The sequence below is a fragment of the Hylobates moloch genome, unplaced genomic scaffold (genome assembly GCF_009828535.3).
Source record: "Hylobates moloch isolate HMO894 unplaced genomic scaffold, HMol_V3 SCAFFOLD_16, whole genome shotgun sequence".
Classification (NCBI taxonomy): domain Eukaryota; kingdom Metazoa; phylum Chordata; class Mammalia; order Primates; family Hylobatidae; genus Hylobates; species Hylobates moloch.
The window spans coordinates 1609294-1622200 of NW_026652291.1; the positions used below are offsets into that span (position 1 = coordinate 1609294).

General features: G+C 41.4%; 1 protein-coding gene across 3 annotated transcripts in view; it reads right to left on the reverse strand.

Annotated features, from left to right (window-relative positions):
• TDRD9 (tudor domain containing 9) overlaps positions 1-12907 on the reverse strand; it is a 126348-nt gene that overhangs the window by 22110 nt on the left and 91331 nt on the right. For all 3 annotated transcript variants that reach the window (XR_009210355.1, XM_032179460.2, XM_058429750.1), the window contains exons 24-32: positions 12457-12630; positions 10119-10230; positions 9026-9238; positions 8660-8749; positions 7857-8117; positions 3860-4015; positions 3039-3109; positions 1082-1191; positions 98-194 (exon numbers count right to left, since the gene is read on the reverse strand). Coding sequence is in view for 2 of the 3 variants with exons in the window: in XM_032179460.2 (XP_032035351.1) it covers positions 98-194; positions 1082-1191; positions 3039-3109; positions 3860-4015; positions 7857-8117; positions 8660-8749; positions 9026-9238; positions 10119-10230; positions 12457-12630 (1284 nt within the window). In the remaining variant the exon portion in view is untranslated. The remainder of the gene's footprint in view (positions 1-97; positions 195-1081; positions 1192-3038; positions 3110-3859; positions 4016-7856; positions 8118-8659; positions 8750-9025; positions 9239-10118; positions 10231-12456; positions 12631-12907) is intronic.

Genomic DNA, 12907 nt, shown 5'->3' on the forward strand with positions numbered 1-12907 from the left:
TAAAGGCTTTCTTCCAAAAGGAGCAAGGAGAGGCACCCATTTTTTCCCGCCTAGGTTCTTATTTTACAAAGCCTATAGACAAGAGGGATGCCCGTACCTTAACTCCATCACCGGTGCGAATAACATGCTGAGGAGAGCCGGGAGGCCAGGAATATGAGGCATCAGAGAGGTTTCTCTCAGCAGCATCGTAGATCCTGTTCAAGTCATGCTAAATCAACATCAGGCATTAACTCACGCTGCTCAGGGCAGCGTTCCCTCCTGGCCCGCTCCTACTCATCTGCAGGCATCCCCTCCTCTGCGAGTCTATCCAGTCCCCACAGGCCCACCCCAATAGTAACGCACACTCCCTGTTCTCTGTTCCCAGAGTACCCTACAGAGAGACACTCCGCTATGATGCGTAAGCTTTTACCCCACTTGGGGATAGCTCCTATTTGGTTACTCTTTGCATCTCTTTCCCCTAATCAGGCTATTGGGGTTTTTCCCGGGGCCAAGAGCTTGGATGTATTCTACTCTGTAGCCAAGCAGGGTGGAATGAATGAAAGATCCAGGAGTCAATTATTAATACTTCCCACATCCTTGTATAAAAGGAAAAGTGAGAATGCTCCACCGCATAAACTCGCACCAGCCAAAGCAGTCCGAAAATGGCCTAAAAGAACAGCACACAAGCTGGGCGCAGTGGCTCACGCCTGTAATCCCAGTACTTTGGGAGGCCAAGGCGGGTGGATCACGAGGTCAGGAGATCAAGACTATCCTGGCTAACACAGTGAAACCCCATCTCTACTAAAAATACAAAAAATTAGCCGAGCGTGGTGGCGGGCGCCTGTAGTCCCAGCTACTCGGGAAGCTGACGCAGGAGAATGGTGTGAACCCGGGAGGCAGAGCTTGCAGCGAGCAGAGATCGCACCACTGCACTCTAGCCTGGGCGACAGAGCGAGACTCCGTCTCAAAAAAAAAAAAAGAAAAAAAGAATAGCACATAAGTGTAGACTTGTTCACCAATTATAGGATAAGTTGTTCCTAGTAGCTAAAGTCAAGGAAAAGAAAAAAGAGAGGACAAGGAACAAACAGGATCCTTAAATTACCAGTTGCATTGATGGACAGGGAAGCTGCAACCAGCATTCTCTGGTGAAGGTCTTCAGGGGCGTCACTGATAATGACAGAGTTGATGCTCTCCTTCTCAATCCAAACAGACCTAAAAGGCAGGAGCACCAGGAGATGGGGTGACTGATCCACCAACCAGGCAATGTGCTATGCCAACCCACAAGCAACCCATTTCAAAAATACAAACAGGCAACTGCGATGATAGACGGGAAGAAATATTTAACCCCCGACTCTCCTGCACATCTCCTTTTACTGGACCACCTCTTCACACAGGAGTCCTCAAGCTGGTCCTCAGCCCTCTCCTCTCTCCACTCCCTCGTGCATGATCCCAACCACTCCTTGGCTTAGGAACCACGCACACGCTGTGGATGCCCAAACCTCCACCTCCACTTGAGACCCTCTGTCCTGCACTGTCAACCCATAAGGGCCATCACCTGCATCCTGGCAGAGGGAACTGAGTGTGGTGCATCCCACAGTTCCTCCGTCACCTCTCAGCAGAAGCCTGCTGCAGCCCCAGCAAGGGCACCCTTAATTCTTCCTCTTCCCTTCAGCACTGACTCTAATGCAGCTCTATCTGGCTGCTTCCACTCTGAAAGCGCTGGTGAAGCTGTTTCTGTATCTCCTGCTGTGGACTCAGTTTCCCACATTCCCACCCTGGGTTACAGCAGGGACCAGCCTCAGAAGCACAATACCGCCTGAGGATCTTTCTACTCTGAAATCCAATGCCGGCTTCACACTGGGGCTCCTGAGACTGTAAGCACAGGCAGGTCGCCAGAGGCCTTGTGGAAATGCAGGCTCATTTGGAAGGCCCAAGGGAACCTGGGCATCTGCATTTCCAATGCGCTCCCCGGAGGACATTTTGAGAAGACAAGACTTACCCAAAGGCATCATTTTAAAATGCACATAGTAAGGTTCACCAGCCCTTTCAGAATGAATTCTACAAAGCTTGCCCTCGTCTGCCACAAGCTTGGCACCTCCCTTCCCCCCACCCAATTCTCCATCAGGTTACACGTGCAAACTCTCAAACTCAGGCCTATGCACTTGCCAGTGGAGCCACCTTCATCCCACCTCCCCTCACTTCCTCCAACACCTGCACCTTGGCTGACACCTCTGTATCCGCCAGGCCACAGATTTCTCCGGAAAAGCTCCATGATCTTTCAAGGGTGGCTGGGCCCCCTAGACGCTTTCATGATGTTCTGTGCCCTTATCAAGAGCCCTATCACCCTATATTGTAGTTACCGCCTTCCTCTATGCCCCCCACCCGCCAACTGTATCCATAATTTTCATGAAGACAAACAACTGTTTCTTGTTCACTACAGTTTGCCCCAAACCACACACTGCTCCTGGCATACAGTGGACTCTCACAGCTTTGCTGGATAACAATTGTAACAACAACAGAAAAAAATGTAGTCTCTGATAAAAGAGACTCAAAAATGTCTTATATAGAATGGCTTTCACGTGTGAGAGAGAGAGAATACCTCAAATCAGGAGCTGGGAGAGAAATGAGAAGTTAGAAAAGATAACACATTCCGACTGGGCGCGGTGGCTCACTCCTGTAATCCCAGCACTTTGGGAGGCCGAGGCAGGTGGATCACAAGGTCAGGAGTTTCAGACCAGCCTGACCAACGTGGTGAAACCCCGTCTGTACTAAAAATACAAAAATTAGCCAGGCATGGTGGCACGTGCCTGTAATCCCAGCTACTCACGAGGCTGAGGCAGGAGAATTGCTTGAATCCAGGAGGTGGAGGTTGCAGTGAGTCGAGATTGCGCCACTGCACTCCAGCCTGAGTGACAGAGCGAGACTCTGTCAAAAAAAAAAAAAAAGAAAAGAAAACACATTCCAACAGTTTAGATATAAAGATACATTATTTTCTGATGAGGTCTATAAATAGAAAAGCAGAGAAAAAAAAATTCATGGAAAACTTAAGTTAATCATACCTGAATTTGGATATTCTAGTCAAACTATGGCACTTTAGTTCATAAGGGTTAAAAGGCCCATGAAGTTCTGCCTGCATGCACAAAATATAGGAAGTGTCACCAATAAGCAAGATAACACTTAACATGAATTTTTAAAACTCAAAAGTCAGCTCATCCTTTAAAGGAAAAAAAAAAAGACATCTCATTCATAATGTCTTTATGATTCAGTTAAGAAAAAGTGCCTTAAAGAAGGTATTTTTCTGGGATGTAACTCATTCTCTTCAACGATTTCACTAATATATATCACATTCCTTGATATATATGTTTAAGAGAGTCTTTGAACATCAAAAAAGGAATCATTGACAAATAATTTAGTGAAAATACTATTATTTCAATTGCAGCAGACCAACCCAGTTGCACAGGTAGACCTGAGACCACACAGCCAGAGGCTGGGGAAACACAAGTGGATTCCCTGAACAAGGAGAAACCCTGGCCAGCCCTCCTCTCCAAGCAGGCGGGCAGCACCGGCTCTAACAGCCAGCCAGAGAGTCTAAGGCTGGCACCAGTTCTCTGAACCCACACGCTGTGCTTCCTTTAGTCTGACAAAAAAGCACATGTCAGGAGAGTTTAAAAACAAAAAAAACTAGTCAAAGCTTCTCTCTAAACCCTACTAAACACTAAACCCCAGGGCTTTTTCTTATAAGAGGATCCACTGTGAGAAAAGCAACAGCATTAAAAGCCAGAAAAGAAAAAACCACCATGACTACTGACTACAACTCCTAGCACAGAAATGTAGAATGATACTAAGCTTTTAAATTACATTTTAAAACTCCGACAATCACCTTACAGTTTGGAGTACCCAGTTTATTGGAAGAAAAGCTCTCTAACAAAATCCGGATGAGATATTTCTCGTCGTCTTTCATGGGAAAGGGCACAGAGCCATCTGTCATGTTTTCCACTGACTTGGACAAGAGGCCCTTGAGAACTTCATGGCTTTGCTGAACAAACAAGAAAAGTTTGTTTTGTTAAAAGAATATCTTACAAGGACTTTCTTCCAAACTAATCAAAATATTTCATAGGCACAGTCTTACTCTGATTTCTATGTCATTAATTAAAGTATAGGGAAATAATTTTATCAAGTTCATTTTAAGATTCAAACAAAAGAAATAAGACAGGATTTACAACCTTATTTCTTCAAACAAAAGAAATCCGACAGCCTTTGCAACATTTTAGCCATTAAAGAATTTAAGAGAAATAAACATTTTTTACAGTTTTTTGGGGTTTTGTTTGTTTGTTTTGAGACGGACTCTCACTCTTGTCAGCCAGGCTGGAGTGCAATGGCGCAATCTCAGCTCACTGCAACCTCCGCCTCCTGGGTTCAAGCAATTCTCCTGCCTCAGCCTCCCGAGTAGGACAATTACAGGTGCCCACCACCATGCCCGGCTAATTTGTATTTTTAGTAGAGATGGGATTTCACCGTGTTGGTCAGGCTGGTCTCCAACTCCTGACCTCAGGTGATCTGCCTGCCTGGGCCTCCCAAAATGCTGGGATTACAGGTGTGAGCCACTGCACCTGGCCTACAGTTTTTTTTAATTTTCTTTTTTCTTCTCTTACTATCATTTGCAAGAAAGAAACATTTTTACAGGACTTTTTTATATGTAAAATTTTGGTTTTACACTGGAAATATTAACATAATTCCCTGAAGTGTTTTTATATAAATTAAATACAGAATTTAGCCAGCACTCTAACATTTTGCTAGACTGTCCTTTCCTGATACCCAGTATTCTTCATCCCCAGCAGAAATAACAGAAGTAAAAGACCTTCAACATCAGCTTCAAAAGTGGCCTCTCTGATCATCTCAATAGATGCAGAGAAAGCACTTGATAAAATTCAACATTACTTCAAGATAAAAAATTCTCAGCAAATTGTGTATAGAAGGAACGTATCTCAACACAAGAAAGGCCATACATGACAAACCCACAGCAAACATCATACTGAAGAGGGGAAACTGGCATCTTTTCCTCTAAGAACAAGAACAACACAAGGATGCCCACTTTTACCATTTATATTCAACACAGTACTGGAAGTCCTAGCCAGAGAAATTAGGCAAGAAGAAGAAAGAAAGGGCATCCAAATTTGAAAAGAGCAAATCAAAATGTCCCTCTTTGCAGATAACATGATCTTATATATAGAAAAACCTAAAGACTCCACCAGAAAACTTTTAGAGCTGCTAAACGAATTCAGAAAAGTTGCAGGATACAGAAATCAGTATACAAAAACCAGTAGCATTTCTATACACCAATAACTAGCTAAAAAAGATATCAAGAAAGCAATCCCATTTATAATACCTACAAAAATAAAATAAAATACCGAGAATATATTTAACCAAGGAGGTGAATGATCTCTATAATGAAAACTACAAAATATCAATTAAAGCAATTGAAGAGGACACAAACAAATGATTAAGACATCCCATGTTTATGAATTGGAAGAATTTATATTGTTAAAATGACCATACTATCCAAAGCAAGCTACAGATTCAATGCAACTCCAATCAAAATACCAATGACATTCTTCACGGAAATAGAAAAAACAATCCTAAAGTTCATATGGAACCACAAAAGACCCCAAAAGCCAAAGCAATCCTGAGCAAAAAGAACAAAGCAAGAGACATCGCAGTACCTGACTTGGAAATACACTACAAAGCTATGGTAACAAAACCAGCATTATACTGGCATAAAAACAGACACACAGATGACCAACAGAACAGAATAGAGAACCCAGAAATAAAGCCACGCATTTACAGGCAACTGATTTTCAACAAATGCTCCAAGAACGTTCACTGGGGAAAGGAGAGTCTCTTCAATAAATGGTGCTGGGAAACTGGACATCTAAATGCAGAAGAATAAAACTAAACCCCTATCTCTTGCCATATACAAAAGTCAACTCAAAATGGGTTAAAGACTTAAATGTAAGATCTAAAACGATAAAAAACTACTAGAAGAAAACAAGGAGAAATACTTTAGTACACTGATCTAGGCAAAGATTTTATGGCCAAGACTTCAAAAGCAGAGGCAACAAAAATAGACAAATGGAACTAGATTATACTAAAAACCTTCTGCATAGTGAAGGCAACAATCAACACAATGAAGAGACAACCTGTAGAAAGGGAGAAAATATTTGCAAACTACTCATCTGACAAAGGAATAACATCCAGAATATACAAGGAACTCAAACAGCAAAAAAGCAAATAATCCAATTAAAAAGTGGGCAAAGGATCTGAACAGACATTTCTCAAAAGAAGACATACAAATAACCAACAAATATATGAAAGATGATCAACATCACTAATTATGAGAGAAATCCAAATCAAAATCATCATGAGAGATAGCATCTCACCCCAGTTAGAATGGCTATTATCAAAAAGACAAAAAGTAAATGCTGGTAAGGATGCTGAGAAAAGGGAACTCATACACTGTTGGTGGGAAGGTAAATTAATACAGTCTTTATTGAAAACAGTGTGAAGGTTTACTCAAAAAACTAAAAACAGTATGAACATACAATCTGGCAATCCCACTACTGGGTATTTATCCAAAGGAAAGGAAATCAGTACATCAGAGATACCTGTACCCTGTGATTACTGCAGCAGTGGTCACAATAGTCAAGATACAGAACCAACCTAGGTGTCCATCAACAGATGAATAGATACTGAAAATGAGGTATATACAAAATAAAATACCATTCAGCTACAAAAAGAAAAAATCCTGTCATTCTTGGCAACATGGATGAGCCTGGAGGATGGTATGTTAAGTAAAATAAGTCAGGCACAGAAAGGTAAATATGACATGTTCTCACTTATGTGTAAGAGCTAAAAAAAATTGAAATAATGGAAGTAGAGAGTAGGATTGTGGGTATTACAGGCGGGTAAGACGGGAAGGGGAGAATAGAGAGAAGTTGGCTAACAAAATTACAGCTAGATTGGAGGAATAGGTTCTTGCATTCTGCAGCACTGTGGGGTAAATATGGTTAACTACAAGGTATATTTTCAAAAAGCTAGAAGAAAGTTCTTGAATGTTTACAACACAAAGAAATAATGTGTGAAGTGATAGATTTGCTAATTACCCTCACTTGACCATTACACGTTATATACACATATCAAAATATGACTCTATATCCCATAAATATGTATAATGATTATGTGGCAACTAAAAAACGAAAAAAAAGTGGCCTCTCAAACCTTCAGATTGTGAAAAATAACTCTAACACTGATTTTGAAAGAAAGAGTTGAAAGAAGTTTTGAAATGCTTGAAATATTTCAAATATTTTATTAACTACTTCCATTAGGGAGATAAATCTTGGAATCCATTTTTAAAACTCTCCATATATATAGAACATTTTCAAATCTATCCTAAGAAGATAAAAAGCTGAATAGGAGGCTGGGTGCAGTGGCTCACACCTGGGAGTACTCTGGGAGGCTGAGGCAGGAACATCCCTTAAGCCCAGGAGTTTGAGACCGACCTGGGTAACACAGGGAGACCCTATCTCTACTAAAAAATATATTAAATAAATAAATAATTTTTAAAAATAAACAAGCTAAATAGGAGACAAACAAATACAATACCCACCAACAAAAACAATACCCAGCCACCATAATTTAGTCTCAGAGAAATCTAGAAGACATTTAAATTGGTGCCGCCAGTCTTCATACAAGTACAGCACACCAAATGGTGAAGAGGAACACTGTCCGCGTCCTCCTATCTCAGGGTCCACAGAGGAAGGAAAGCCTGCCCCGTTCTCTCTCACACAAACGCGTGCTCCAGCAAGGGCGAAAGCACACACCTTGGACTCATAGGACTCCTCTGTGAGCTCGGCATAGCCCTGCTGGATGAGGACGTCTCTTATGTTGATGGCATCGTAGACCCCCGAGTACTGGTACACGTCCACGTGCAGGACGCTGTGCACCACAGAGAAGACCTTCACAAGGAGGGTGCAGCCGCTCACCAGAGAGGCGAACCACTGGCTGGCCCCATCACTCCAGTGCTCGCCACAAACAAGAGACTTTGCCGATGGTCTCATTTTGCAAATCTTAAATTCCAAAGCCTACAAGGACGGAAGGGCACAGCTCAAACAACTTCATAAATAAGCAAAACACTCATCCCAAATACCACTGAAAACAGACCTTGTTCATGTACCTTCAACAATATTCTCATAAAAGTCCCAATAAAACTGATGTTGGGGTAGTGAGAATTTCCTAAATAAACTTGGTTATGCTTTTTAACAACAATAAGAAACATTTAGAATAATTTTTAGATTGTCTTCATACTGATGGTAAGGGCATGCGTGACTATGTCTGCGGCCTACCTAAAAAGTCTGTCTGGTTTCAACGTAACCAGAAAACTCAGAAACAGTATTAGAAGATACTACTGGATTAAAACAACTTTTTTTGCTAAATCTGAAACCTTTCATGTATTTTTGGAGGAGCAGAAACCAAATTTGGCTACTGTGACAAAGCAAGTCCCTCCCTCTCCTGGGCCTTGGCTCCCCTAGCTGTAAGTCGAGGCAGGGCACCATATGACCCCGGAATCCACCCAGGAATCCTGTCCAGCATGAGCATTCATTCCCTAGAGTCTTCTCTACCTTACCTGGAAAGGAAGTTCAAGAAATTGACAGGGAATTTCCATCAAAAGATGCAGATCTACATGAGACTTATTGCCATAATCTACAAAGAATACCTAGGAAATAAAGCAAGTGTACACTTCACTGCGGGGTCAAAAACAATGCCCTACCTGCACAATAGCAATGCAGCAGTCTGCTCTAATCCTGTAATTACAGAATTTTTAGAGTGACCTGGGCTTAAATCCACATATCAATGAGGGAAATAGACTACTTTGCTAACTGCAATTATTTTAAATTTAATTTCCACCTACAATTATAAAAGATATTTGATAAACTGCTGTACATCTGTCTGTCTCATTTCTCTTCCAGTGACTTGTTACAGAAAAACCTACCTCAGCAGAATTTCCAGAAACATAAAGGACTTGAGCTCTAAAGTAGCGCTGTTTACCAAAATCAGCAAAAGGTGCCAGACAGACCAAGTCTGGATGTGGGTGAGTGGGCAAAGGCATCAGCATCAGTTGGTTGATTTCAGCAGTAAGCTTTTTCAGAATCTCTGAGTTTTTTTCATCAATCCTGTATCCCCAAAAGTGTCCCACTTCAACCACCTAAAAAGGAAGAGGAGGAGCAGAGATGAACTCTAGAAAGGACCTTTGTAAGGAGGAAAATGAGCTTGAATTATAGGGCTGACACCCTGTGCTGTATGACATCTCACCAGCATAATCCTTGGAACGTTAAGTATTCTACAGGTTTTTAACAGGTGTTTATGAGACAAAAAGAGGGGGTCCCCTGGTGAACTAAGGTAAGGAATTGTGTGGAATATATCCTTTTCTTGGCGGTACAAGACTCATTCTTACATCAATAAAGGTTCTGAGGTCATATAATCATTTCGGCGGGGCACAGTGACTCACGTCTGTAATGCCAGCACTTTGGGAGGCAGAGGCGGGTAGATCACTTGAGGTCAGGAGTTCGAGACCAGCCTGGCCAATGTGGTAAAACCCCGTCTCTGTTAAAAGCACAAAAATTACCCAGGCATGGTGGCACACTTGTAATCCCAGCTACTCTGGAGGCTGAGGCAGGGGAATCGTTTGAACCCAGAAGGCAGAGGTTGCAGTGAACGGAGATCGTGCCACTGCACTCCAGCCTGGGCAACACAGCAAGACTTTGTCTCAAAAATACACATATTATTTTCCTCTAACATGTACCTTGTTAAATATGATTTATTTCAGCATTTGAAATGTACTTGATATTTTAAAAATTAACTTTGATTCTAGAATAAGTATGTTTCAATTTCCATTTTAGTCATACTTCAATTTAACAAGTACAGTGATAATTCAGACTCACCCACATTAACAAGATTATCAAGGTGCACAAGTTGTTTGTGTGTGTGTGTGTGTGTGTGTGTGTGTGTGTGTGTGTAAACTTCCTGTATACAACATGATGATTTTAGATTAAGAAGAAGGAAAAGCTCAATTACTTCATCCTTACCTCTGTGACATCAATAGTTAGAAGGAGATCTGTAACTGTCTGGGACCTGTCTGATGTGTTAAATGAGACTTGCATAGGATCTACTGTCTGCTTCTGGAAGTCCACATTCACCCTACATAATACGAATTTTTAATAAAATAAAAATCAAGTTTTACAAAGAAAACACATTTACATATGTGAAATTATCACTTGAACTATTCTAATATTTCTACAAGAAAAGAACATTTCAATAAAATACCTAAGCTAGAGATGACAAATTTGATTTCATCTCAAACATGAATTTCTGCTGGCTTTTTGAAGAGCTCTGGAAGGGGTACACATCCCAACAATTATATACTACCCTCCAGGTAGTATATAATTGTGAAGGCCAAGACTCTCAGAGAATATCTACTTTCAAGGTATTATCAAGATAAATAAATTATTAAATTTAGACTTTCAAGGTCTGAGATAAATTCTAAATCTCAGACCTGCAGTGTTTCCTAACTTGTGTTTTCAAATGTGCACCTTGACCTTTAGAAAACCATAAGAATCCATGCGTGGCTCAATGCTATGTTAGAAAACACACACATGATTTTCCAATAAACCCCAAAAATATCATTTTCCCTTAAAGGCAGTAAGATAGTAAATGCTAAACTTCTGGAATACAAAAGACGAATTTGACAGAAAATAAAAATTTCCTAATACTTTATTCTAAAATGAAGAGAAAGAATTATAAGAAAGATCTTGATCCAACTCTTTTCCCGATCTCCAGACCCATTTTTAATGAGTGACTCAAGCAATGAGTGACTCCCCGGGGTTCAATTACAAAAGTAAGCAGAGTCTGACCTCACTAGAGCAGGACAGGCCTTCTCTACATGAAGGACTGAACCCACTACACTCCCAAACTCTCAGAAACCAGAAGTCACACACTGGGTGAAACCAGATGGAACAGATTTCCCTTCCTCCACCAACTCCTCAGATTCCTGTTAAGTTCCTCCCAGAACTGAAAACTCTACAATTAAGAAATAATAAATGAGACTTCCCACATATGTGACTATGGGGATATGGCCAAAAGGCAAGCACTCTGTCACAAACACCATGGGTGACTCAGTTTGGTCCAAGAGGAGAAGATCCACCAGGGTGATGACAGCTGCATGCAGCAAGTGCTCCTGCCCTGGGCTGACCAGCCCTACAGACAGCCCTAGCCCTGTACCACTCTCTGGGCGGGAGGGAAAGATGCCATTTGGCAAGGAGGGGCAGCTTACACTGGTAAGCAACTAGGTGCTCCCAGCTGCATCTCCATTATGTCCCACTGACTGCTATGTTGAAGACAAAGAATATTCCACATTACTTAAAAAGAGAATTTGCAAAACAAAATGCATAATCCTATCTAGGAAGACAGGAAATTAACATTAGATTTAATCCCTACTATTTAACTAAAAATTACATCAATGATATCACTCAATCCTCTCAACAGCCTTACACCATAGGTATCATTTTTTTTTTTTTTTTTTTTTTGAGACGGAGTCTCACTCTGCCGCCCAGGGTGGAGTGCAGTGGTGTGATCTCAGCTCACTGCAACCTCTGCCTCCCAGGTTTAACTGATTTTCCTGCATCAGCCTCCCGCATAGCTAGGATTATAGGTGCCTGCCACCACACCCGGCTAATTTTTTTGTATTTTTAGTAGAGACGGGGTTTCACCATGTTGGCCAGACTGGTTTTGAACTCCTGACCTCAAGTGATCCTCCCGCCTCGGTCTCCCAAAGTGCAAGGATTACAGGCATGAGCCACCTCACCCGGCTGGTATCATTTCTATTGAACAGAAAAAAAACTGAGGTTCAGAGAGGTTAGGTAATGTGCCCAACTGCGCACAGTGAGGAGATGATGCAACCAGGATTCAACAGCAGCTCCACTCAACCACAAAGCCAGTGCTTTTTTTATTTATTTATTTATATATTTTTTTAAGACAGCGTCTTGTTCTGTCGCCCAGGCTGGAGTGCAGTGGTGCAATCTCAGCCGACTGTAACCTCCGCCTCCTGGGTTCAAGCAATTCTCCTGCCTCAGCCTCCCGAGTAGGTGGGATTAAAGGTGTGTGCCACCAAGCTCGGCTAATTTTTGTATTGTCAGTACAGACAGGGTTTCACCATGTTGGCAAGGCTGGTCTCAAACTCCTGGACTCAAGTGATCTGCCTGCCTCGGCCTCCCAAAGTGCTAGATTAGAGGTGTGAGCCACTGCATCCAGCCAAGCCAGTGCTTTTAACATAAGCTGAAGCGAGGTCAGATCAATAGTTATTTAAAAATAGTATCTGAAAATGTGAAAGCAGGTACAGCATGTCTGCCACCTCCCTCCTGAAAATACCTTGTGTTCCTGAGCTTTGAGACATTCACGCCTTGCACCTTCCCTTCAATTTCCTCTGCAGAATGAACGTTGAGTTCAAGTGAAACTTTTAGTTGAGACATCTTAATTGCCATATATACTGCAGGAAGGGTTTTAAATCTCTCTGTTGGATTTCGTGCAAATTCCACAAAGGCTCTGTTCCACAAATGTAAATTTAAAAATAAATTTATCAGGCATCTGATTAAAAACTGCATATTCATTTCTCTCAAGATTAGACAGAAATTCTGTCACATCTCTTCTCAAAATGCCAGTAACTCTTCAATCTATAATTAATCAATAACGTGTTAATTTCTCCAATGGAAATTATTAATTTAAGAGAAATAAAAGTTATAATGACATATCATTAAACCAAAACCAAGTATCATCCTTGTATAATATAATGCAGAATAAATACTAAAGTCACATGGAATTT